This window comes from Amphiprion ocellaris, chromosome 11, assembly GCF_022539595.1.
Source record: "Amphiprion ocellaris isolate individual 3 ecotype Okinawa chromosome 11, ASM2253959v1, whole genome shotgun sequence".
NCBI lineage: Eukaryota > Metazoa > Chordata > Actinopteri > Pomacentridae > Amphiprion > Amphiprion ocellaris.
The window spans coordinates 24,044,950-24,072,300 of NC_072776.1; the positions used below are offsets into that span (position 1 = coordinate 24,044,950).

Consider the following 27,351-nt stretch of genomic DNA (forward strand, 5'->3'; position numbering starts at 1 on the left):
CTTTAAACTCCAACATGGCAGCACTCAGCAGGGGGTTTGCAAGTACCACTACACCTGACCAGCGACTCATACATGGTTGTGTGTTGAGGTGAGCACAACTATATCTAATTGGTACTGCTCCACCTCCTGCACCTTCCTGTTCTTTCCTTGCCAGAGAGGTGACAATCCTTGGACTATTCTGGGGTACCATTGGTCAGCATGTTAATGTGACTACATTTGTCCATTACCTTGTTTACATTGCACCTGACCCCACAGGACACCAGCTTCACGTTGCTATTTGGGGGCTGTGCTCGGTCAATAGTCTGGCTGCACTACATTATCGTAAGTGACAATACATTATATAACTTATAGGCTTGTTTAAAGTTCTTTAAGCCAATCACAGTTGCATTGGGCAAAGCTAAGCCCAGGATGCAGTAACAGTATCCCATCAAAATTGTGACAGAGGGCATTGTTTTGGTGGAACATTTGCAGAGGCAAGGGCTGCCATTAAACTGTCAGATTTAATACTATGCAATCCAAGTCCTCAGTAGGTAGGGGGATTTTGAAAACTAACACATACAAAGCAAAAGGGATGGAGAGAGCCAATGGGAGGCCTATACCCGGAATCTACATCCAGTATGTCAAACAATGCACCATGGGTCAAGGTTCAGCCACCAGAAGCTCCCTTCCCAAGTCTTGCACCAGTAGAAACATTTCCCTTCCTTCAGGTGAGGTTCTGCAGTTGCTTTTTCGTTGATTCATTGGAATCTGTAACTCACTCTTAGCCAGACACAATCAAATACCATATTAAGTCCAGACAGTACTATGACAAAAAGATATCAATATCATTGTAATGGTGTCATCTTTTTTTAATGTTCAGTCTTCCATAGCTGTGACTGAGGAAATAAGTCCCTTTACAGAGGGTAGACGTGATTCAAATACACTGAAGAGGACCAGGTTGCATCATAATGAATTCTTACGTCTGTTTGCAATAGAAATTGGACAAAATGTAAGTATTCAGATTTGCTTTAAAAGCAGCGTTGTAACACATTTTCAATTTGAAGTCAAACCCATTTTTTCCAGATCTTAATTTCTTGAATTTAACATCAGTTAGTTTTTCTATAGTATTTCTGTATTGTAATGACAAAGGAATTCAGTTTTGCTAGTGTAACATGAAACAAAATCTAAAAATGTTTTCAGCTGTGTTGTCAAAAAAGTTTCAGAGAAAATGAAAAACCATCACATTCTTTTTGCATACCTGTAAAAATCTGTACAAAAAGATTTGAATTTCAATCTACCCATTTTTATACAGCATGCTCACATGACAAATTTACGGTAACTGCTATGGGAAAGGAGAATGTTAGTAATCTGAGTCAGTGAAGCACAATTCAGCCCCAATCAAGACTGAGCCATATTGTGGGGAAAAACACTATTAGGTCATATAGGTGTGGCACTGCTGTTGGAAAGCAGAAAAACATTGAGTGCGACGATGAATCATACGAGAATGAAGCAGTCTCCTGACAGAACTGTAGTGCCGATACCAGATGGACATCGAGTATAGCTGTGTGACTTTACTCTTGTTTATATCTTTAACTTCTTTTAATGAGTGGATTATCAAAAAAAAAAGACATGACAATCTTGGCAGTTGTTTTTATGAACAATAAAGGCATGACTTAATTCTCTACCCTTCTCATTTGTTTACAATTACATGTTAAGATGGTGCAGGAAGCCAAAAAAATCGTGCCATAATTCCCTGAACAATCTCACACCATCTCTCCTGATAGAAATTATGCTGTGAAAATATCCACAACACAGGGAAAAAGGAGAGAGACTGAAATTTTGTTGTCATAAATGGCAGATGCAGCCACATCTAAAGTGAGGTGCTCAGAGGGAGGAAAAGGAAGCCAGGATATGTTCAGACGATCCAGCTTGCATCTGGCCATCCACAACTGAGCTATGCATCTTTGCTGCTGCCAACACAGACCTGTTTATTAACATAGTCACTTCACAATGGCATATGCTCGAGGCTGTGTAGGCTAGGAAGTTGGGTATGAATGCAAACAGGCCATTTGTTGCGAATGAAGCAGGACCTATTTAGTAAAAACTTAGGTCTGCATAAAAATGGAGCAATCACAAAACCAATAAAATTAATAAAATATGTATAAATCTTCAGTGACCACGTATCTCAGAACAATCAGTCAAGTAAATAAATACCAAAATGAAACGTGTACAAAATGACAAACACTTAGTAAGGTATGATAGTTGCCTGGTGATGCCACAGAACACAACATAATTCAATGAGGGCCACACATACACAAGGCAGCATTGCATAGTTACAACCAAAACCTAAACCAGAGTCCTGCACAAGGTCAGGTATCCATGGGTACACATGCAAAAAAAGGGGGAAAAATAATAACTGCATGACAGCAGGACATAGATGAAGCCTAAGAATTTATGTAAATGTTCACTCTTTAACTTTTTTAAATTTGCGATTAAGTGTTTATTTTCTGTTGTATGTTGTTACATATCACAATTAAAGGTTCCCTGTGGAGTTTTTTTAAACCTCTAGTAGCCCTACAAAGGGATTTTTCTAAATGTGTCCCTGTTGCATTTATATTGTGTACTCATAAGAGCACACATGCATTAAATGCAGTCATACAGGTGATGCAACAAACAGCACTGCCAGTGTTGTGACTCCATACCATTCATCTAATGGTGACAGTAATATGCCAAGATATGCACCAGGGAAGAAAAATGCAAGCTAGTAAACAGTGACTTAACTAATGCTGGATTCAAAATAACTAAATTGTGTAAGGTGTTTTGCTAGAAATGAAAAGCACCTCATGTTTTCTTAGAGGCTGTACAGAATAAACTGAACACAAACATCTCTTGTGTTTGTTTACAAGAAAACTACACAGGGTATCTTTGGACTTCAAGTGTTGTTGACGGAGCTCAAGGAACTGATGTCGCTGAATATCAAACATAAGTGATGCTTGGGTAAAAGCAGAAATGTCTTTTTAGCTCAAACATCAAATCTCAAATAACCAAAAGCTCTAATGAAAAGTCTGGTCAAATTCTCTTTTCTATGTAAATTCATGCTCTGGTCACCCATTGAATCGCACTTCTGCTCATTTTCTCATTTTCCAGCTCTGACGTGCATCAGCACTGAGCAGATTTGATCATATTCATACTACATTAGCATATTTTGACTACTGTCTAGGGTGATGGATGCTTGTTTTTTATACTTTGATCAGGTGTGTATGTATTAAGCTTCAGTTAATTTTTTTAAAGACTTTTTTTTTACAGTCCTCATAGTAAGGTACTGCAAAACTATCATTTTCAGAACTGTTTGTTTGTTTGTTTGATACATTCCTAAGAAAAAAATAACTTAAACAGTTGTACTTTGCTGTGAGAAGGGTTGTGGGTTATTTGTAACAGGTCAGTTCCAATACTTAATGTTGGAGGTGCAAGAAGAGTACAAGTTTGCAAAACTGGACTTCCTGCATGCAGGACTCTGACCTAAACAATGGCTGCACTCAAAGGAAGTCAAATCATTATCAGACAGGAGGAGATAACTTCCAAAATCAATCCAATAATGTCCACATATGGTTCAGCCTGTACCAGAGTTTCATTCAAAGTCCAAAGTGAGATCCGTCCAGTAGTGCTAGGATTTAGTGAACAGGACTAATGTGATGTTGCATTTTTTGATTTTTCTTCTTCTTCCTGAACTTTGCTTGTTTTTCATGTCCACTTTGTCCCCAGTAGCATCTCCAGTATTTCCAGGACATCTGAATAAAAGGTCCATTTGTCTGTTGTGTTTAGGGTCTTTGTCAGACATTGTAGTCCGGCGCTTTGCCCAGCAATTGCCTCAGTCTGATTTGCAGGGTCATGAAGGCCCCAACTGCAACATGGAAGAGGATCTGCCACATGTTCCTCAGTTCATACAGATACATGTTGGACAGACAGATCAACGCAAATGCCAGGAAGGATTTACTGTTCCTCCAGACAGAGAAGTAGGCAAACAGGTAGCACTGAAAAGAGAATGGCAAAGGAGAATATCAACGCTGCACGACTGCAAATTGGTCAATAGTTTGTTTTAAAAAAAAAAAATCCCATTTGATGAATCCGTTTCCCACCAACTCGTGGTTCTCCATTTAGCATCAGGAGCTGCACAAAAGGAGCTGATGGAAATGTTTCAGAGGAGGCAGTGGGCTGAAAGGCACTGAGCTTTTGCCAATGTTAGTACTGACCTGACAAGTTGCTGAGCTGTAAAGTGCAGGGCTGTTAGTCAGCCAGTGATGGGCTGCCCTTACCTGCACTATCACTTACCTGATACAGACAGGCTGCTGTGCCAAGGAAGAAGGCAATCACATAATTAAAGTCCTCATCGTCATTCTGCATGTAAGAAGAAAAGAGAACAGACAAATAGCTCATTTTTAAAGTCTTGAGAACTCATCATAAAACCAGTATGACAAGAACATTCACAGGTTCATATATTTATTTATTTTTTTTGCCCATTTAGTCTGAAATAACCTAGTAAATGGGATATGATGTGTTATGATTTTAAGGAACAGAATTGTAGGTATACAGTGATATTCTTGCACCAAAGCATAATCAATTCTGCAAACTTTTTTTAATAGAAAATCACAGTTAATGATAATTTCAGTCAATTTGTGGCAGCATTTACCATTATTTTTATCAATAACGATAACAATCTATATCATATAACACTGTATGATAATGCAACAACACAAAACTGGAAGGGACACGAAACTTGAGTATTCAGAAAATTTGTCAGATAATCAGGGATGAGAATGACAAATGGAAAAAAACTCTGAAAATGTCTGCCCCCCCCCCCGCCGAAAATAGGCGGATGTTGTCATTAACATAAATAGCGAGTGATGTTTACAGATAGCAATGCCGATTTCCGTTCTCACAGCTGTATCTGATTTTGCAATGTGCGTTGCCGAAAGATGTCGGCGGCGGGATGGCCATCACAAGCCTCGGCTCGCGACGCGTCGGCCGGCCGGCCGCTTGCCTACCCCTACCCCCTACAATTTTCTCAACGGATTTACACCATTCACAAAACTATACTTTCGGCGGAAAAAAACTCGGAATTCCATGGAAAATTCTCATCCCTGGATAATGTAAACTTCTTCATTTGTTGGTAAAACTGGAAAAAGCACACGCATGATGTTGGTAATCATCTCTTACTAATACAATTCTATAATTTCATTTAGCAGATGCTTTTATCCAAAGCAGCGTACATCTGAGAGTAGATACAACAGAAGCAAGGATCTAGTCAGGAGAAAACAACCTGGATAAGTGCCATAAAACGCTTTTTACTTTTTACTGCACAGTGCAGACACAACACTGGTATAGGACATCCAACCTGAGCAAGGACGTGGGATATTAAGCTCAGATGAATGTTTATAATGACACATTTGCCTTCATTTCCTCTAACAAATAAGTTTAACTAACTTGAAAGTTTGTCTGATCGGATGGATCCTCTGATCGTTTTTGTTTGGCAACACATTCCAGGAATAAATTAATGAACTTTAATGTTATTAGCAATATAACGAACAGCTCAATCTATAAAAATAGGCTTTGCGTCAAATTTCCCTTTAAGAGAATCTGAATCTGCCTGAAAGTCATCCGTACCTGTAGTATGCTCTCTATAGCGTGGACTCCTCGCAGCAGGTTCAGGCCTCCACAGAGGACACTGAGCACACAGGACACGATGCCTGGGAGTGTCACTGGCTCCAGCACCTGTGTGGGAGCTGGAAGAGCACAAGGACAAAGTGTTGAAGACTCTGCAAAACCTGCTCCCCAAAGTATACAGTGTAAATAAACATCTACATTTTATGAAAAATAACTATTTCTAAAAAATCTGCTGAATGCCCGTTCCTTCCCATAGAAAAGCTTAAGCATGGCGCCTAAATGTTTTCAGATTGCCTTAAACCAAATAAAGCAGCATATCAGAATAAAAGTAAAAACAGTGATATTTCTATGTGCTGACACAAAACGCAGAAACTGAGAGAGTGGGTTGATCTGAAATGCAAATGTAAGCTGCCAACAGGAATGACCTGACCTGCCAATCAGCAATCAGTGTTTGGACAAATGTTTGTGTGGTTGGTGTGTTCATTGCCAAACTAATCAAACAGTTGAATGGATATTTGTCTCCACCATCAACTAAGAATAAATGAAGAGTGAACTATTTTTGTTCAGGAATAATTCTTGTAGATGTAAACAATAGAGCTAGATCACATAAGATATAACAAATGTAGCCCTTTTCACAAGTATAGAAATTGATAAAATAGACTTATAGCACTGAATTAAATGTCAGCAAAACTGACAGTCCAAGTGTTGTCAGGTGGTCGTTAAAAAACCTCTGGATGATGGACTACAAAAGACTAATTAGAAGATTTTAAAGGGCAAACAAAGCTAGGAAAGTGATGTGGTCAAATGAAAACTGCAATATTTGCAGTTGAAATAAATCAATACATTTTATCTCTTCATAAAATTTATGCTCAGGATTGAAAAATCAAATTTCTCAAAATGTTATTTGCCGATTTTCTCTGTTTTGCCAAATTAAAGATAATACCTAGTAAAATCATAGGGAAAAAAGTAAAATATATAAATAAATATTATTTAAAAAACTAATTGCATGTTAACATAAAAGAACACACAAAACTGTAAATGTCCACATCTAAAATCAATATTTTTACACATCCTAATTATTTCTTGTATGTTTTACATTGACATTATATTGTTGTTACAGTATTTAAAGCAACAAAAATTATCACTACTTAAAGAAAAATTATGTATATTAAGATCTGAATAATGGCGAATATTTTAAGTAGTTGATGTATAGATTTTATTTCAGTTTTATTGAATTATAGACAATATCCAGTAAGATTTAAAAAAAAACCCTAAAAAAACCCTTAAAAAAACAGGACAAAACTCGACATATTGTAATTCCTTTGTAATGACATCCACATTTTTATTCTTGCTATGCAAGGTAATATATACAAGGTAATATAATCCACATGCTGTATATTTTCATTACATCTCAAGCATTGTTTTTAATTAAATTATTACTCTTTTGACTGTTGCCAGCTTTTGCAATCAAACCCCCTTAACCACCACCTCCCAAAGCTAGATAGCATCTCAAACCCCAGAGAAAAGTCTAAATGCAGCATAACAAGGGATAAATCCCTAAAAAGCAGACATAAGCCAACCATACACTGTTTTTTAAATCCTCTGAATTCCAAAAAACATTGTGGTGCATTGAAAGAAGAGGATGTGTCATCATTATCAGATTAGCATACTTCAGCCCTCAGGACAAAGTGATTTATGTTCTCAGAAAACAGAGACTTGTAAGGTCCACCGAGAGCGAACCAAACGTGGAGAGCTGCTCTGAATGATGACAGGAAAACACAATGGCACTAAGTGACCTGAGGTGGCATCACTTAGCTTGGGGCAACTGAGGTGTGACAGTGCGTACTAAAGGGTGTGGAATCGACTGAGATTCATCAGTTTGTCTCCTGCTCTTCTATTTTCATAATCTTTCACTCTTATATCACTTTCATTGTCAGCTAAGCTCCAGATCTTAAAGCATCAATAATTATTATTCTCCAGACTCTGTTTCAGGTTAATCTGTGGCTGTCTTCTAACTTAGCCGCTAGCCGTTAGCATAGCCTTAGCCATTGTGACAGAAGCCAGTTTCCTAGTTTGTTTTTTGTTCAGTTGTTGCAGTTTCTGTTTGAGAGACATTTCTGACACCACACAGTGGTGACAGAGAGAGGAAGCTGCATCAGACCTGAAGTAGCGCATTCAATCGATCAATAATTGGCCAATAAAAGTACAGACAATCAGAAAAATGTAAATTACTGGCCGTAATAATCGACCAGGTCGATAATCGGTCTATCCCCAGTTTAAAATTACATAGTTACTACATTGAAATGTAATTTTTTATTTTATGGTAAAATAATGAGCCTATAATATCCTTCAGCAAGATAACAGTGTTTATTAAAAAAAAAAATTAATAAATGATACTGTAAGTGGTCGATAAATCAAAAAGTGCAATTAAAAAGGCTGCACAGATGGGAATTCATTTTGGTGGCGTGCTTTAATATTTTTATTTAAGCTCATGGAAGAATGTGCAGGTGGGAGCATCTCTAAAACTTAGCAGCTCAAAAGCAATATGAACAAAGACGAGTGCATTCAATATTATACTTTTAAAGAAGGATATTCTGAGGAAAACCACCAGTGACCCTTCTACGTCACCGTGCTGCAAAGCCAGTAGTAGTGTCAATACTGCCAAGTAATGAGAGGTAGATTAAATGAGATAACATTATTGATCCACAGACGTGAAAATAACTAAGTAGTCCATTACAAGAGGGAATCTATATTGTATTTGGTGTGTATGTGTGTGCAGTGTCGGCTCATGTCCTACCGATGCCCTTGTACTTGGAGGTTGTGTGCACTGAGAATCCATTGACAGCCTGCAGGTCCTCAGGGGAGAGCTGGTAGGGCGGCCGCAGCTTGATCTCCGTCTGCATATCAGACAGGTTGATTTTGGTGGACAGGGAACGAGGGCTATTGTAGCGCTGCTTGGTCTTCTGGATGAAGGTGTCTGAGGGACAACAGTCAGCACAACAATACCATAGTTAGTAATACAGGGAGGAAAACAAGGGAGATGAAAAGTTTCTCTGTATCAGAGACAATGTCACTGACAGGGCAAGATTTCAATTTTTTAAACTCTGGTTTGACTCTGAAATGATTTGTTAATAAACAGAAATTAAAATTATGGTAAGTCATTGAGTTATTTCTAAAGTTTATATGCAGAAGTTATAAAATGTGAGGATTTGCTTTTGAGGCAGTACATTTGCACTTGCCATGGCCCCAAACTTTGTCATGGGATTCTGGAAATTGGTCAGCTCAGTGTTCACACTTTGATGATGCCACCATGTGAAGATTTTGACTATTCATAAAATGCTGTTGCCATGGCAACGCATTGTTGCTGTGACAAGCAAAAACTTTTTGACAGGTTTGGAATGCTCAAAAGCTCGACAAAATCGCCAAACATAACTGGACCGGTGAAACATTTGACATTGTAGGGGAATTGCACATGTGTGGCAAAATGACTCCACAGTGGGCGCCCGTATAGCTCAACGCCTTAAGCGGGCGACCCATGTACAGGGGCTGGTCCCTGACGCAGTGGCCCAGGTTCGATTCCTGCTCGCGGCCCTTTGCTGCATGTCTTCCCCCAACTCTTCTGGATGCTTCAGATCTGTGGTTGTTCTCCCACCAACTGGCCTAGTCTCCATCTGTGGGATGCTGCTGTTGACCTTCCTAAAGGCCACTGCTTCCAGCTGCCCATTTCAACCAATCTACTCTGCATTGCCCTTACTATACTTGATTTGCTCATCTACGTGTTTTTGAAGTTACCACCAGCTATATATGTAGTATATTTAATGCCAGAGCCGTACACCATAGCAGTAAACTATAATCAGTTTCCATGTTAGTTGTACTTTGCATGTATCATCTGTCTTATCACGCATGTATCAAATTGTGTGTTTTATGGTCCTTGCCCTTGACCCCCCCCACCCCACCACCACCACCACCCCCACCACTTCTCTACCTCTATCTCTACCTCTACCCCTCTACCTCGCTACCTCTTCTGTCCCTCTCAACCCGCCCGGCCAGCAGGCAGATGGGTCCCTCCACATAAAGAGCCGGGTTCTGCTCGAGTTTTTTTTTCCCTGTTAAAAGGGTGTTTTCCTTGCCACTGTCGCCTTTGGGCTTGCTCTGGGGGTCAGGCATATGGGTTCTGTAAAGCGTCTTGAGACAATGTGGCTGTAATTGGCGCTATATAAATAAAATTGAATTGAATTGAACGCTGCTTGCAGCTTTAATTGCTATTATATGAATTGTGGGCGAGGTGCAGAAGAGAAGAAAGGTATGGAGGTGTTTTCCCCAGAACTGACATAAACAAAATTAAACAATTGGTGAAGCAGGTATGAAAGGAGGGCCACCTCACCAATTTATAAAGATCGCAGTGGTGAGTGTGAAGGTTACCATGGTGGCAAAGCAGATGGCTGAGTGATAAAGACTGTCCAGTTTTTTTGAGGATGGTACTTGAGGCCATTTTGTAAAATGATGTCACTGTAATCCAGAATCGGGAGCATTGTCAAGGAATTAAGGTGTGCCCGTTTTGTTTCATTACGTCTTTTGATGCTGCAATAACCAGTGAGAGAGAGCCCCCTCTCCCGGGGGCTGCGACCTTATCGTGGTGGAGGGGTTTGCGTGTCCCAATGATCCCAGGAGCTATGTTGTCCGGGGCTTTATGCCCCTGGTAGGGTCACCCAAGACAAACAGGTCCTGGGTGAAGGACCAGACAAACAGCAGCCCAGAAGACCCCAATGAAGACTAAAAATCTTGGAACCACGAGTCCCTTGCCCGGATGCGGGTCACCAGGGTCCCCCCCTGGAGCCAGGCCCGGGGGTGGGGCTCGATGGAGAGCGTCTGGTGGCCGGGCTTCTTCCCACGGGGCCCGGCCGGGCACAGCCCGAAGAAGAGACGTGGGACCCCCCTCCAGCAGGCCCACCACCCGCAGGAGGGGCCATAGGGGTCCGGTGCCATGTGTGTTGGGCGGTGGCCAGGGGCGGGGAGCCTGGCGTACCGACCCCCGGCTACACAAGCTGGCTCTAGGGACGTGGAACGTCACCTCTCTGGCGGGGAAGGAGCCTGAGCTGGTGTGCGAGGCTGAGAAGTTCCGACTTGATATAGTCGGCCTCACCTCGACACACAGCAGGGGCTCTGGAACCAGCCCTCTCGAGAGGGGTTGGACTCTCTTCCACTCTGGAGTTGCCAATGGTGAGAGGCGCCGAGCAGGGGTGTCAATACTCATTGCGCCTCGACTCGGTGACTGTGTGTTGAAGTTTACCCCGGTGGACGAGAGGGTGGCCTCCCTTCGCCTTCGGGTGGGGGGACGGTTCCTTACTGTTGTTTGTGCCTACGGGCCGAACAGCAGTTCGGAGTATCCGCCCTTTCTGGAATCCTTGGAGGGGGTGCTGGAGAGCGCCCCTTCTGGGGATTCCATAGTTCTGCTGGGGGACTTCAACGCTCACGTTGGCAATGACAGTGAGACCTGGAGAGGCGTGATTGGGAGGAACGGCCCCCCCGATCTGAACCCGAGCGGTGTTCTGTTATTGGACTTCTGTGCTCGTCACAGATTGTCCATAACGAACACCATGTTCAGGCATAAGGGTGTCCATATGTGCACTTGGCACCAGGACACCCTAGGCCGCAGTTCGATGATCGACTTTGTTGTTGTATCGTCGGACTTGCGGCCGCATGTCCTGGACACTCGGGTGAAGAGAGGGGCGGAGCTGTCAACCGATCACCACCTGGTGGTGAGTTGTCTCCGATGGTGGGGGAGGATGCCAGTCAGACCTGGCAGACCCAAACGGATCGTGAGGGTGTGCTGGGAACGTCTGGCGGAGTCCCCTGTCAGAAGGAGTTTCAACTCCCACCTCCGGTCAAACTTCAACCATGTCCCGAGGGAGGTGGGGGACATTGAGTCCGAGTGGACCATGTTCCGTGCCTCCATTGCTGAGGCGGCCGATCGTTGCTGTGGCCGTAAGGTGGTCGGTGCCTGTCGCGGCGGCAATCCCCGAACCCGTTGGTGGACACCGGCGGTAAGGGATGCCGTCAAGCTGAAGAAGGAGTCCTACCGGGCCTTTTTGGCCTGTGGGACTCCGGAGGCAGCTGACAGGTATCGGCTGGCCAAGCGGGCTGCAGCTGCGGCTGTCGCCGAGGCAAAAACTCGGGTATGGGAGGAGTTTGGCGAGGCCATGGAAAACGACTTCCGGACGGCTTCGAAGAGATTCTGGTCCACCATCCGGCGTCTCAGGGGGGGAAAGCGGTGCACTGTCAACACTGTGTATAGTGGGGATGGTGCACTGCTGACCTCAACTCGGGACGTTGTGAATCGGTGGGGGGAGTACTTCGAAGACCTCCTCAATCCCACCGACAGGCCTTCTGATTCAGAAGCGGGGCCTGGGGTCTCGGGGGTGGATTCTCCCATCTCTGGGGTCGAAGTCGCCGAGGTAGTTAAAAAGCTCCTTGGTGGCAGGGCCCCGGGGGTGGATGAGATCCACCCGGAGTTCCTCAAGGCCCTGGATGTTGTGGGGCTGTCCTGGTTGACACGCCTCTGCAACATCGCGTGGACATCGGGGGCAGTGCCTCTGGATTGGCAGACTGGGGTGGTGGTCCCTCTTTTCAAAAAGGGGGACCGGAGGGTGTGTTCCAACTATAGGGGGATCACACTCCTCAGCCTCCCCGGGAAGGTCTATTCAGGGGTACTGGAGAGGAGGGTCCGCCGGATAGTCGAACCTCGGATTCAGGAGGAGCAATGTGGTTTTCGTCCCGGCCGTGGAACTGTGGACCAGCTCTACACCCTCAGCAGGGTCCTTGAGGGTGCATGGGAGTTTGCCCAACCAGTCCACATGTGTTTTGTGGATCTGGAGAAGGCTTTCGACCGTGTCCCTCGGGGAACCCTCTGGGGAGTGCTCCGGGAGTACGGGGTAACGGACCACCTAATACAGGCTGTCCGTTCCCTGTATGACCGGTGCCAGAGCTTGGTCCGCATCTCTGGCAAAAAGTCGAACTCGTTTCCAGTGAGAGTTGGACTCCGCCAGGGCTGCCCTTTGTCACCGATTCTGTTCATAATTTTTATGGACAGAATATCTAGGCGCAGCCAGGGTGTTGAGGGGGTCCGGTTTGGTGACCTCAGGATTCCGTCACTGCTTTTCGCGGATGATGTGGTCCTGTTGGCTTCATCATGCCAGGACCTCCAACTCTCACTGGATCGGTTCGCAGCCGAGTGTGAAGCGGTTGGGATGAGGATCAGCACCTCCAAATCCGAGTCCATGGTCCTCAGCCGGAAAAGGGTGGAGTGCACTCTCCGGGTCAGGGATGAGGTCCTGCCCCAAGTGGAGGAGTTTAAGTACCTCGGGGTCTTGTTCACGAGTGAGGGAAGGATGGAGCGAGAGATCGACCGGCGGATTGCTACGGCCTCCGCAGTAATGCGGGCGCTGTACAGGTCCGTCGTGGTAAAGAGGGAGCTGAGCCGAAAGGCGAAGCTCTCAATTTACCGGTCGATCTACGTTCCTACCCTCACCTATGGTCACGAGCTTTGGGTAGTGACCGAAAGAACAAGATCGCGGGTACAAGCGGCTGAAATGAGTTTCCTCCGCAGGGTGGCTGGGCTCTCCCTTAGAGATAGGGTGAGAAGCTCGGCCATCCGGGAGGATCTCAGAGTAGAGCCGCTGCTCCTCCGCGTAGAGAGGAGCCAGATGAGGTGGCTCGGGCATCTAATTAGGATGCCCCCCGGACGCCTCCCCGGTGAGGTGTTTAGGGCACGTCCCACTGGGAGGAGGCCCCGGGGAAGACCCAGGACATGCTGGAGAGACTATGTCTCCCAGCTGGCCTGGGAACGCCTTGGGGTCCCCCGGGAGGAGCTAGATGATGTGGCCGGGGAGAGGGAGGTCTGGGCTTCCCTCCTAAAGCTGCTGCCCCCGCGACCCGACCCGGACCAGCGGTAGAAGATGGATGGATGGATGGATAACCAGTGTAACTGGTGGGCTATTGTGTCGTGCTGGGATTTCTTAACAAATGATAAAGAAAAAACACTGCATAATGCAACTACTACCAAAGGCCTGAGAATGTGCATGACAATGAGTGCAGAGACCGGGTCTGGGTTTATGACTGATTAACAGTGCATTCATAATTACTAGGGGCAAACGGCTAACCCCTCCCAGATTAAACAACCTATTGACCTCGCCCCAACCCCAGGGTAACCTAATGTCCCACATGGGTTAGCCCAAACATGGGACATCGACAGTGTTTACAACTGGCAAATCAAATTAAAAGGGATAATACTGTGTGACAGCAGGAAACAGCAGGAGCACCAGAAGTCGGCAAATAAAAAATAAACTCCATTACCAGCATGGAGTAACAGCAAGAAAGACACACACTGATTCATTATTGTTTCTCATAAGGTGAAAATTATTCAAATGTCACCAATATATGCAGTACAATATAAGCTAAATCGGAACACCAAGCTGTCGTGACTCTCTCTAAAGAGGCAAGTCACAAACTATAAAAACACCCCCGAGTCAAAGTGCAGGGCACAGCAGGAGTTTAACAGCACTCAGAGCAGCAGAGGAGCGGAGGACTCAGCAAAAGCAACTCAAAGAGCAAACACTTGCCGATCTGTGATGTAACGCAGATTGCAGGTTGGAAAGAAAAAACAAACAGAAACAGAGCTGCTAAATGTCAAGCGCACCGGTGCAACCAATGAAGAAAGTTGGCAGATTTTGGGTTGCATGTATGACCAACACGGTTGCACTCTGGAGCCCTGCACCTTCTAGTTTTATTTTCTGCATTTCCCAGAATATCTAAAGTGTGTGTAACAGTACGTTGTTGTTTTATTTGTGCAAGACTTCTGTTGGTCCAAACAACGACAGTCAGAAGTCTATTTACATCTACGTATTCCTGGAAAAGAAAGTCTAGAACGCAAGATCCACCTGGTACCTTTTGGCAGAGCACCAGTTGTTGCCTCTCAGTGATAGCAAGCTTGGCTGACGCTGTGTGATTTCTATTAATCCTGTACAGTGTGTTAACTTCCTCTTAGCCAAACCACATCACCCACTGTATGCTGAGTTTCGACTTTTGCCATCTGGAAAAGGTATACTTTCCCTAAGAGGGCCAAGTCTAACAGGTACCTCAGATCATTTGTTCCCTCAGTTGTAGGACTTCAAAATAAGCTTTAGGCTTGTGTCCTTGCACTGTAGGCTACATATATGGCCATGATAACTTACCTGATGATATTTAGTATTTATCTCTATGTTTCTATGTATTGTACTGTACTGTTTTTTATGGTATGAATTTCGTTGTTGACTGCTTTTTCAAATCAAATTGCCCAAATTGGGACAATAAAGATTTTCTTATCGAATCAAAGCTTAACTCACACTACATGTTTAAATAGTTTTCCCGAGTAGCCAGAACCTGACTTCTCTCTTCACACTGTAAGGGTCAATCACCCAGCCACTATGTGGAAATAACACTGAAAATAAATGTCAAACACCCACTCTCCTTGTCTTGCAACAGTTTCATTAAAGTTATGCAAGCAGTAAGACAGCACTACTTTGTACAGCTCTAAAGATGAAATTACACTAATTGGTCTGACAGTTAATTTAATCATAATTGTGTTGTAGTTGCCTTAATTGACATTTCATTTGATACTTGAGTTTTCTCTGGTGTATCAAAAACTTGTTGAACTGCAGAACCCACAGCAACGTATCTTGAGTCTAAAGTATAAAATATAATTAATTATGGGGCTTAATGTTGGAGCAGAAATTGGTATGTCTCCTAATTTTGAAACTAATTCCATCTTATTGATGAACAAAGACATTCAGGCCCTTTGAATCTGAACAGCTAACATCATAGTGCGTGATAGCTTGCTGATGAAAACTATGGGAGCTTACCAAATTCAATGAAGGAGTACGGCCGCATGGCGCTTCTGATTCGTTTGGTGTCATAGGTGACGATAAACTCCTTCTGTAGCTCATCCAGGAAGCAGAAGGCCAGCACGCTGGGGTAGTTTGCAGTGCAAACCATCAGGTATCCAACGCCCAGTGAGCTTGTGAAACTTAAACACACAAACATTACTGTTTTTAATGTACATCTCTACTCATTTCTGCTGACAGACACTGGAACAATGTAATTAGGACACCAAGCTATACACAGTGGCACAATGGCATTTCTGATTCTTCTGCTTGCTGCTCAAAACACAGTGTAGACAAGATTTCAGTGCATCTCTGCTTGAAAAATCACACTGTCACACTTAATTAAACACAGTAACTACATTCACATTCAAGTGTACTTCTGCAGACGCACCATCTTTTGGTCTCGCGGTGTTAATTGATGCACTGAGCACAAATTAAATTCCCCACATACAAAGACTTGTACATTACCTGAATAGCTCAGAGCACAATTGGGGGAAAAGCCAGTTATCATGATGACATCTAAATGGATGTGGAGCATAAATGTCAACAAACAGAACAGACTGGTGTGATGATTATTATGGAGGAAGACAAAAAGAAAAATCCTGTGATGGCGATATCAAAGGAATGAGAGGGAATCTGATACCAGCATGTGAAACCAGCTGCGGAGCTTCAGAAATTCAAAACAATTGGCTCATTTACAAATATCAGATAGAGGTGGTGGCTGATTATTCTCAGAAAGTTAAAAGATGGTTAATATTATTTCCTCCTTTTTCACAAGTTGGTTGAATTATTACTCATGTGAGTGTTATGAATACTAGGGATAGAGTGATTATCAGCCTGGACGATTATCATAGCCCAGATTTGGCATTTTTCCAATTATGGGTATTGGTAATTTTACTGACTGATTATTGATACATTAAATGCGCTATTTCAGGCCTGATGAAGCCTTCTCTCTCTGTCTGTCATCATTCTGTGGTTTCAGAAATGTCTCTTATGCAGCAAAAACTGAAAAAGAAACAAAAGCTCCTGCCACAAACCAGAAAATTAGCTCCTCTTGCGGTGGCTAAGGCTATGCTAACGGCTAGCGGCGAAGTTAGAAGGCAATCGTAAATTAACCTGATACAGAGTTTGGGAAACAAAAATAAATAAATGGTTTAAGATCTGAAGCTTAGTGGGAAATAAAAGTGATAGAACAGTAAAATAATAAGAAAACAGACAAGACCAGATGTAAACGCAGGAGACAAACCAATCAATCTCAGTCAATTCTGCATAAATCCATAATGAATATTATACCTACAGTAGGTAAGTGAAGCTAAATTATATAAAGTCCACAATGTGCTTTACAATGAAACACAAAAGAAATGGAAAATTCTAAGCATTCAAAAGGAACTAATGCCAAAGTTTGGATTCCTGATTCAAAGCCGCAATCTGCTTTAGACTTCAGCCTGGAGAGAAAAACAACAAACAAGCCATAATCAGAAAAAAATCTGACACCTAAGGCAGTACTATCTTTCCGACACAGGAAGGTGTGCAACAATGCACAGCAATGAAATTAATCACAAGAATCAAAATTGGTGTCATGACAGTTTTCAGAATGTTTCAACTCCTGTATCACCATTTCTGACATCCTAACTTGGGGACAAATCTCTTTCCTGTTATCTTCAAAGGTCTGTACAGGATGCACAGACCGGCTGTCCTGATAACCTTTTAGGAAATAAATCATAATCTCACTGTGAGAAAAAGCTAAAATAAAGTTGGATAAGTTCCAACTGTTATACCTGATGGTGCACAAATGAGTTACTGCCTGAGTCTGTTAAAGAAATTCTAAAATGTAAAGTCTATCCAAGGTCACTGTAAAGTCCGTAAATCTTATCAGATGCGGTATTTTCTAAAACCCCAGATAAAAGGCACTTGGGATTTTAAAGCAAGTGAAACTGTTCTAAAAATGAAATTTGCCAAATTAAGCTACAGGTGTGTTCGTATTGAGTAATTCTCACACGGCATGATATTAAGAATTTCCTCTTGCTTTCACAGTAATACATCAGCCACCTGAAGAATATCACAGAACACATTAACCTGTGACTTTAAACAGTTGCTGCTTCATCTGACCTTCACTGTCTTCTGACATTGACACTCTTCAGATGCTTCAGGCTCTCACTGATTAAAGAAACTCTTCTCAAAAGCAGGCTCTGGTTGTTGAAAGGTATAGCCGGCTCATTGATAGCTAATGTTGAGTTTCTTTTAAGGGAACGTCCTCTGTCTTAATAAGACTAATTAGCTCTTAACAAACACTGCTTGGGAGGGTTTCAAAGGCTTTTCACCAGCTGTGCTTTTCGAAACAGTTGGACACCTCAAATGAAGCCCTAGCTGTCAAGTCACTCAAACTCAAAAGCATTTTTTTCACCAAATCGGAGTTGAAAAAGGTCAAGAAGAAAGCAGGAAAACAGCAGTAGACTATTTGAGCGCCCATGGTTCATAAAGAATGAATGAAACTGAAGATGTATTAAGCAAATGCAAACAGGAAAGCAAAATGTTCGGAATCATCTTCACATGGATATTATATTATTTGTCCAATGTGACAGTTATTCTCATTTAACAGAGTATCATAAATGTTAAATTAGTTCATGCCTGTTTAATTATTGTGATTAATCCCTTTAAATGGCATTGGTAATTCAAATCTGCATAAAAGAGGACCTACTTGACATTGTATGGACCAGTTTTAAGAGTGCAGCGGTCAGGGAACTGGATGAGTTTCTTGGAGAGACCTTTGAGGTGCCTCTTTGTTTCCTGAAGCTCCTTGTCCTGCTCATAGTCGGTGGATGCAGAGAGAGGCAGGCCGTCTCCGATCCGAACCACAGAGGCGAACAACACCATTGACATCTTACAGCTGTAGCAGTCTCACTGAAGGCCTGCAAACGTACATAAAACAGGGAATAAATTCTGTTGAGAGACACCGCTAACCTCTGAATGTAGCAATTAAATACTTTTCTCTGCTTTAAATCACAATCACAATCAAAATATCAATCAAAAGCTGTCATCTTCAGCTCTAAGAAAATGTGGTTGGCATTTTGTTTTAACATACTAAACGACTAATTAATTGCTTGATAAAAAAAATCAGGACTGGAATAATAAATAATGATAATAAGTTCTCATTCCAATCCCACTTAAAAACAGATATTATTAAGGATAAACTTTATTGATCCCACAGTGGGGAAAGTTCACCGTTATATTATACTGTTTATTATATATTATATATTATATTGATATTCAAACTAATCTGCCCCAACTTGCCATTAGTGTTCTGTTTTTCACCCTCAAGAGGACATACTACATAGGTCAAGTGAAACTCAACTGGGCTTGAAATACTGTTTCTTCTGCTGTCTGAATAATCTAAATTATTGTAATAAGATTATTGGAAAATGTCTGCATACTCATGTACTGCTAATTCTCCCACTAACCAACATGAAAAATTTAATAGTTTATATTAGCATCCAAGCAACAAATGTGCAACATTCAGGTGCTCTCAAACTCGGTGACTAAAGCTCAGTTCCACTGTGGGTTCAGACACATTTTTGGATGGTACTGACATGAAATCTAAACATGCATTCAAATTCAAAATGCTCCTGTAGTGACTCTATTTATCATCGCCATCTACCGATATTGCTTCTAATCTGTATCAGCAGCACATTTTCCTCATTTGTCCCCTTCATGTGCTTCGAATGCCTGCCAACTTCTTTGGTGCTTGACTGACAGGCCCTTCAAGATCCCTTAGCGACCATGCTGTGATGTGAGTGATATCTTTGCACTGTCAGTGAGTCAGATTTAGGCTCTCCACAACCAAGCATCATCTTCAAACCCAAACCAAAGCCAAATCCAAACATAAACATAGAAGAGAATAGCGTTGGTTGGGAAGCCCATCTCACATGGGCAATCACAGGTCTTCGCCAGCCACAACCTCCAAAAAGAGAGGCTGTGCGTGTAGATAGGGGTCCCCCCAGACTAGCACACCTTAGGAGACCAGCAGCCACAAGGAGAGCAAAGGAAGGCAAAGGAACTCGGCTATTACGGTATAGAAGGGTGTTTATGTGCCAAAGACTGGAGCAAGCATGGGGTTTGTTCATGCACCTGAATTTTGTGTTTTCATTATGTGCATACATAGCAGAAGTCAGACACACTATCAAACTATGTTATCACCATAGGAGAAAAGCTGTGAAATAATTTAAAGCAATTACGTATTTCACACATGTGCATGACACAACAATAGTACACCAGAGAGGTGAGAGAAATTAGCAGAAACCTTCAATATACAGTAAGAATATATGTTAGGTGAGGTTTTCGATAAAAAAATGTACTGCCTGCAGAGAGATGTTTTGCTCTTTTGCAGTGAGACATGCTAAAGGTGTCAAACAAGGGTTATGACAAGTGAAATGATTTACTAAAACTCGAATAATTTCATTTAATTGGGAAAAGCCAACTAAAATACTAGTTTAAGTCATGCACCTGCCTTCACTGGTTGCAGGCTAATTTAGATTTAGCAGTGGTTAATTGTGCATTCATGAGCTTCGGTTTCTTTGAACGATGATCCCCAAATTAAAGCTTTTGAGAACCTGCTCTCATTAATGACCAACACCTGTGAACCATGGACAGCTCCACGCGCTGTCTGAGGGAGGTGTTCGGAAGTTTTGTCGCGACGTGCCTTCAGCAACTCAAGAATTGAACATCACAACACTGACAAGACGTTGCGGCAACGGATTGACAGGACTAAGACGTTTAAGTCAGCTAGCTAATGTTAACCCGAGTAGCTGCTTGTCAGTAGTGAAGGAATAGCTTTGTTAATATCAGTGAGGCTAAAACTCTGTCAGCAGACTGATTGGTACATTAGCTAGCGCTATTAAAAGTTCTCCTGTGATATTAAACATCAGTTTAGACACTCGCTACAGATCAAGTTAGCTTGCTAGCCACTGTTAGTAGCTATCTACATTAGCTCTATCGCCAACATTCCCTTCAAGCTAACGTTAGCATAATCAATCTGTGAAGCTAACAGCTGGTGACTTAGCCTGCATAACTACAGCTTAGAGCAAAACTATAAAAAGAAACCTGGACAAAAGTCAAATTTCTGACAAACTCCAATACTTAAGTGGACCTTCAATACCTGGTAAACGAGTGGGGCATCATGTGGACATCTGTGATATGAAGCTCTGAAGCTGTGCAGGACGCTGAAGCAGCTAACAAGCCGCAGGCAGCAGATTCCTCACGTTTACGTGGCTGATTCGCTGTGCATTGTGGGTAAAGACAACATTCATTGGTTCCACAGAGAAAATGTAGTAAAACATAAAATAACATAAAATAAAATGTATTTAAAATAAAATAAGTTAAATTAAATTTCAAGATTGTTTTCAATTAAACATACAACATAAAACATACATCACTGTTGTACTTTGTCCCGATTCTGTCGGTCCAGATTAACATCTGGACAGAATTTAACAAATTCCTGTTTACCTAAAATCCATAGACTGTATATACAGTCTATGCTAAAGCCCTAGAGAAATTCGTAGTAAAATGTAAATACACAAAGTAATTAATGTCTCATTTATTCTTTAATCGCTGTTACTTTTGCATTTATTTTTTAAATTATTGCTAGCATTCACGATTACACGAATTACAGTTTCTACTGCTTTGTCTCTCTGTAATTCTATGCAATTCTGTTCTACAAACAATAACAATTGATCCTAATTGTTTTAATATACTAGAATTATCAGTATTAATACATTTGTTATTATTATAATTATTATTATTAGTAGTAGTAGTAGTAGTATCATTATTATTATTATTATTATTATTATACAGCTCTTTAATAATATTCAGAATTTTTCACTCCTATACATCTCTTTGAACTAATTTCAACAGTTCCCACATCTAAACCGTCAACATGTCTTTTAGATCTCATCCCAATGAGACTGTTCAAGGAGGCTTTACCTTTAATTAATTCCTCATTGTCAGATCTGATTAATCTATTTCTAGTAACAGGCTATGTACCACAGGCTTTTAAGGTTGCTGTAATCAAACCTTTACTTAAATAGCCCACTCTTGATCCAGATGTTTTAGCTAACTATAGACCGATATCCAGCCTCCCATTTCTCTCTAAAATTCTAGAAAGAACAGTTGCAAATCAATTATGTGAACATTTACAAAGGAATAACTTGTTTGAAGAGTTTCAGTCAGGCTTCAGAGTGCATCATAGCACAGAAACAGCTCTGGTGAAAGTTACTAATGACCTTCTCATAGCGTCAGATAATGGACTGGTCTCTATACTTATTCTATTGGACCTTAGTGCAGCATTCAATACAATCGACAACAAACTTCTATTACAGCGATAAGAACACTGTATTGGCATTAAAGGGACAGCACTGGACTGGTTTAAATCCTACTTATCAGACAGGTTCCAGTTTGTGCATGTCAACAATGACTCTTCTGAGCATACTAGGGTTAATCATGGAGGTCCTCAGGGTTCTGTCTTAGGACCAATACTATTCACATTATACATGCTTCCGTTAGGCAATATTATTAGGAAGCACTGTATTAATTTCCATTGTTATGCTGACGACACTCAATTGTATTTATCTATGAAACCAGATGAAACTAATCAGCTAGCAAGACTGCAAGATTGTCTTAAGGACATAAAGACCTGGATGACCTATAATTTCCTACTACTAAATTCAGACAAGACTGAAGTCATTGTATTTGGCCCCAAACATCTCAGAAACTCACTTTCAAAGGATATAGTTACTCTGGATGGCATTACATTGGCCTCCAGTACTACTGTGAGGAACCTCGGCGTTATCTTTGACCAGGACATGTCCTTTAACTCACACATCAAACAAATCTGTAGGACTTCCTTTTTCCACCTGAGAAATATTGTAAAAATCAGGAACATCCTGTCTCAGAGTGATGCAGTAAAACTAGTCCATGCATTTGTTACTTCTAGGCTTGACCATTGCAATTCCTTATTATCAGGTTGTCCCAATAGCTCTCTGAAACATCTACAGCTGATCCAAAACGCTGCAGCCAGAGTACTGACGGGAGTTAGCAAGAGAGATCATATTTCTCCTATACTGGTTTCTCTTCACTGGCTTCCTGTTAAATCTAGAATAGAATTCAAAATTCTTCTTTTGACATATAAAGCTCTTAACAACCAATCTCCATCATATCTTAAAGACCTGATAGTACCATATTATCCTAGCAGAACTCTTCGCTCTCAGACTGCAGGCTTACTTGTTGTTCCTAGAATCTCTAAAAGTAGAATGGGAGGCAGAGCCTTCAGTTATCAGGCGCCTCTCCTGTGGAACCAGCTCCCAGTTTGGGTTCGGGAGGCGGACACCCTCTCTATTTTTAAGACCAGGCTTAAAACCTTCGTTTTTGACAAAGCTTATAGTCAGGGCTGACTGGGGGACCCTGGGGGGGTCAGCTGGAGTCTTCATTTGCACAACTGACTTCCACTTTGTCCCTTAGTTCTGCCCCTAGTTATGCTGCTATAGGCCTAGGCTGCTGGGGAACCTCTCTTGATGCACTGAGCCCTTCTCTAGCTACCGTTATATTTAATATATATACCGATACTGTATTACACTCACTCTGTTTCCCCCTGTGTCCTCTTTCCGAGTGTCCCTGGTCCCAGAGCTGGATGCTTCAGATCTGTGGTTGTTCTCTCACCAACTGGCCTAGTCTCCATCTGTGGGATGCTGCTGCTGACCTTCCTCCAGCCCACTGCTTCCAGCTGCCCATTTCCACCAATCTACTCTGCCTTGCCCTTACTATACTTGATTTGCTCATCTACATATTTTTGAATTCTACCACCAGCTATATATGTAGTATGTTTAATGCCATAGCAGTAAACTATAATCAGTTTCAATGTCAGTTTTACTTTGCATGTATCATCTGTCTTATCATGCATGTATCAAATTGTGTGTTTTATGTTCCTTGTTCCCCCTCCGCCCCCCTCCTCTACCTCTCCACCCCTCTACCTCTACCCCTCTACCTCTATCTCTCTACCTCACTACCTCTACTCTTCTATCCTTCTCAACCCGCCTGGCCAGCAGGCAGATGGGTCCCCCCACATAAAAAGCCGGGTTCTGCTCAAGGTTTTCCTTGCCACTGTCGCCTTTGAGCTTGTTCTGGGGGTCAGGCATATGGGTTCTGTAAAGCGTCTTGAGACAATTTGACTGTAATTGGCGCTATATAAATAAAATTGAATTGAATTGAATTATTAATAATAAAAATAATAATAATTGTTTATGTGTATGTCTGAAATAAAGTTGTATGCAAATTCTATGTTGTTGCTTTTCTTCATTTTTCTGTTTAGTTCAATTCAGTTTTATCCACATAACGCCAATTCAAAACATAGGTTATCTCAGGGCACTTCACATAGTAAGGTCAAGACCTTACAATATTATATTATAAAGAGAAACCCAACAAATCCAAACAATGCTCTTTGAGCAAGCATACATATAAATATGAGTTACAGCAAAGTCATATTAAAAATGTACACTTCTTCAAATGTTAATGTACTAGAGCTAATATTTCATGAACTTAAAGAATTTGTATCATCTGGCTTGTCCATGTGCTGCTTTGTGGACTTTAGACGTTGACTTTTGTAAAGAATTTGCCAGCAAGATTTACTTTTGATGGATCTTTAATCTAAGACTTATTTGAGCACCAACAATACATCAATTAAACCTTCCTGCAGTTCCTGTACAGTCATATGAAAGTTTTTCTTTGTCAGAAGGTGTGTTGTTTTATCTGTAAGTTTTTTTGGTCTTACAGTACTTGTATTGACTCCTACAGTTCCATTTTACTGCCATTTCCTAATCAGAAATACATGAAACAATTACATTTTAATTAAATATAATAGGAAGGTCAATTTTAAAGGTTTCTTCTGGAATTTTTGATGAGATCTCATATTGGGGTATTGAAGTGACATGTCATTAGGACATTGTTTATAGCACTTTTCTAAGCAAAATTGCACAATGAAATAGAAAGAAACCACGAACTGGACAAAATAAAAGAAAACATTATAATCAAAGAGTTATGTAAGCATTGATAATAATATACAACAAAGTACTACTAAATAATGCAGTTCAATAAGGTCAAATAAATATGGTGCTCCTGCAGAATATTCTTTAATATCTCTTCAGCTGAGATTGTTAATATTCCCAAGCTCATTATGGTCATGATAGACACTGTTTCATAATTTACACTTTCACCGCATTTGACTCTGATCTCTTCTTGCTCCAGTTGTTACTTTCCCACAGAAGACCAGTGACAAATTAGCTCTGCTCCCCAAGCATCTGATGCTGAATTTTTTTTTTTTTTTAAATTTCATTTCTTTTAATGTTGAAATTAAAACATGAAAAATGAATAACATGTACCCAGAACCTGCTGAGCTTTACTGCCCCATTCAGAGCTGAAACAGGCCATTCACTGACATCAGCATTTTCCTCAAGTGTCATACATTTCCTGTTAGAATATATAAGAAAACACAAGTGTGGCTAGGGGAAATGAAAACAGCGGTACAGAAACGGTTAGTGGCCTCATCCCTCACACATTCCCATGTAATCACCCCAGAGCTGAGGCAATGTGTCAGCCTGAAGGAACCTCCTCTGTACCTTCACAGCCCTCAGTGTGTGTGTGTGTGTGTGTGTGTGTGTGTGTAAGACAGGCATGCTGAGAAAGTGGGATGATGGATGTCTGCTGCTGCTGACAGCTTGATGAATAGCCACAGGTCTCGGTGAGTGTTTAGCGTAGCAGATGTCAGGTTGGTAGAAGGCAGTGTCGTCATTCATGGTGACACCGTCCTAACAGAGGTGCAAACACATTCGCCACATTTAAATGCATCAGTGCCAATTGTCTCTTTCCCGAGATGTCATCATTATACATTTCAACTGAGGAATATCTTGAAAACTATGGCACGTCTAAAAATATATCCACAGAACAGCTTCTGGCTTCATTTGACATCTTTCTAGGAAATTTAGGAAATTAGCTTCCCTCATAGAATTGTCTTGCGGGCGAAAGATTATGATAAAGCCTCATAAGTGATTCTAAGAAGCTATAGTACATTACACCTTGTAATTACACTGCAGGAGACTGAACAACATGCATACACTGTTTCTAAAAGTAGCATTTGCCCTGAGGATAGTGCTAAACATTAGATTTTAAAACTGTTCCCCTGTGAAATACCCAGTTACTCTTTCTCTGGTGCAGTTTTTTATGATTTGGGCTACGTCTCCTAGTTTGGTTGAAGGGAAATCTCAACGCAACAGCATACAGTGATATTTTAGTCACTAGTGGGCTTCCAACATTGTACATAGAGGCATTATTGAAGCAGGAAAATTCCGTCAAAGTCAGATCCATAAAGAAAATGTTGCTAATACTCTTGTGGCTAATTGTGTGCAAATTCCTGCACTTTGCCTCCAAAATCTTGTGGAGAGCCAGAAAACCAGAACAGTAGAGTCTACGGTTTTGGGAATATGTGTTCATTCAAGTTTAATGGTGAGGTGTCCATATAATTTTGACTGGGTTACTATGTACCTCACAGAATCTGCATTACAAAACTGGAGTTTGGACTCAATGACATACACATTAATTAGACACACTGAGTTTTACTCCAACAAACTACATTATGAGAAACAGTCAGTGGTCTCTGAAAGATCTGAAGAAGTACAAACAGGTTTCAGGACACAGGAAGGTTCGAGTCTATATGGAGGATGTAATGTTGAACCCAGTGATAGCGTATCCTTTCCTCATCCTGTCTGAGGACAGGAAGCAGGTGAAGAGAGGCGAGAAGCTGCAGTTTTTTTCCCCATTAAAAGGGTGTTTTAGTTGCCACTGTCGCCTTAGGGCTTGCTCTGGGGGTTCAGGGATATGGGTTCTGTAAAGAGTCTTGAGACAATTTGACTGTAACTGGCGCTATATAAATAAAATTGAATTGAATTGAATTGAAACACTGGACATCTCTTCCTGCTCTGTGGCATCAAATTTAATAATTTTTCTTCATGTCTTGAGAATTTTATGGAACTACAACAGTACTGGCCTGGAGTACTGTCAGATGTTGTTTTTCTAATCTTGCACTACAAGTACAGTAGATTCACAACATTTTCTGACCCCTTTGATTTTTGAACACTTTACTGCATAACAGATTTAGTTTGAAATGGATACATTTTGATTTCTGCCTATTCATTTACACCCAATAACCCACAAAGGCAAATGAAATGAAAACAGACTTTTACAATTTTGTGCAAATATATTAATCATTCTGACTTATTTTTCTTTGTACTTGATTTATGATTTTCTGGTCATTTTCTAACCCATGCATTGTACTTTCCAAACCCTGTTCTGAAAGGTGCTCTTAGAGTGTTGCCAAGAGGACAATGCCTTCAATACTTGTGAAATGAAAGATGTTTGGAACTACCATAACCATGGTTGGTAAACTGAGTGACAAAGTTAAAAAGGGCCTTGGTGGGTAGAAGACCATGAATCCAGCCAGTCACTCTAACAGAACTTAAGAAGTCCTCCTGGAGAGGTGGGAGAACCTGCAGGAAAGTGAAGTTGCACCCCATCAATCCGGCTTTTTATGCTGAAGTGGCTAAATGGGAGCCACTCTCGAACAAACGGTATATGATAACCTGCTTGGAGTTTGCCAAACAGCACTTACAGGACTTTGACAGCAAAATGACATAATTATCTGCTCTAATCAAGCAAAAATTGAACACCTTGGGCAAAACACCTACTTTTAAAACACCTA

General features: G+C 41.6%; 1 protein-coding gene across 1 annotated transcript; it reads right to left on the minus strand.

Annotated features, from left to right (window-relative positions):
• Positions 1-827: 827 nt before the first annotated feature.
• On the minus strand, positions 828-20,860 carry sec22a (SEC22 homolog A, vesicle trafficking protein). The gene is made up of 7 exons (XM_023277998.3): positions 20,710-20,860; positions 18,256-18,466; positions 15,537-15,700; positions 8,438-8,617; positions 5,641-5,759; positions 4,309-4,374; positions 828-4,010 (listed from the first exon to the last, which is right to left on the minus strand). Exons 2-7 carry the CDS (start codon positions 18,435-18,437, stop codon positions 3,810-3,812), a joined length of 912 nt encoding a protein of 303 aa, XP_023133766.1. The 5' UTR covers positions 18,438-18,466; positions 20,710-20,860; the 3' UTR covers positions 828-3,809.
• Between the last annotated feature and the right edge of the window lie 6,491 nt (positions 20,861-27,351).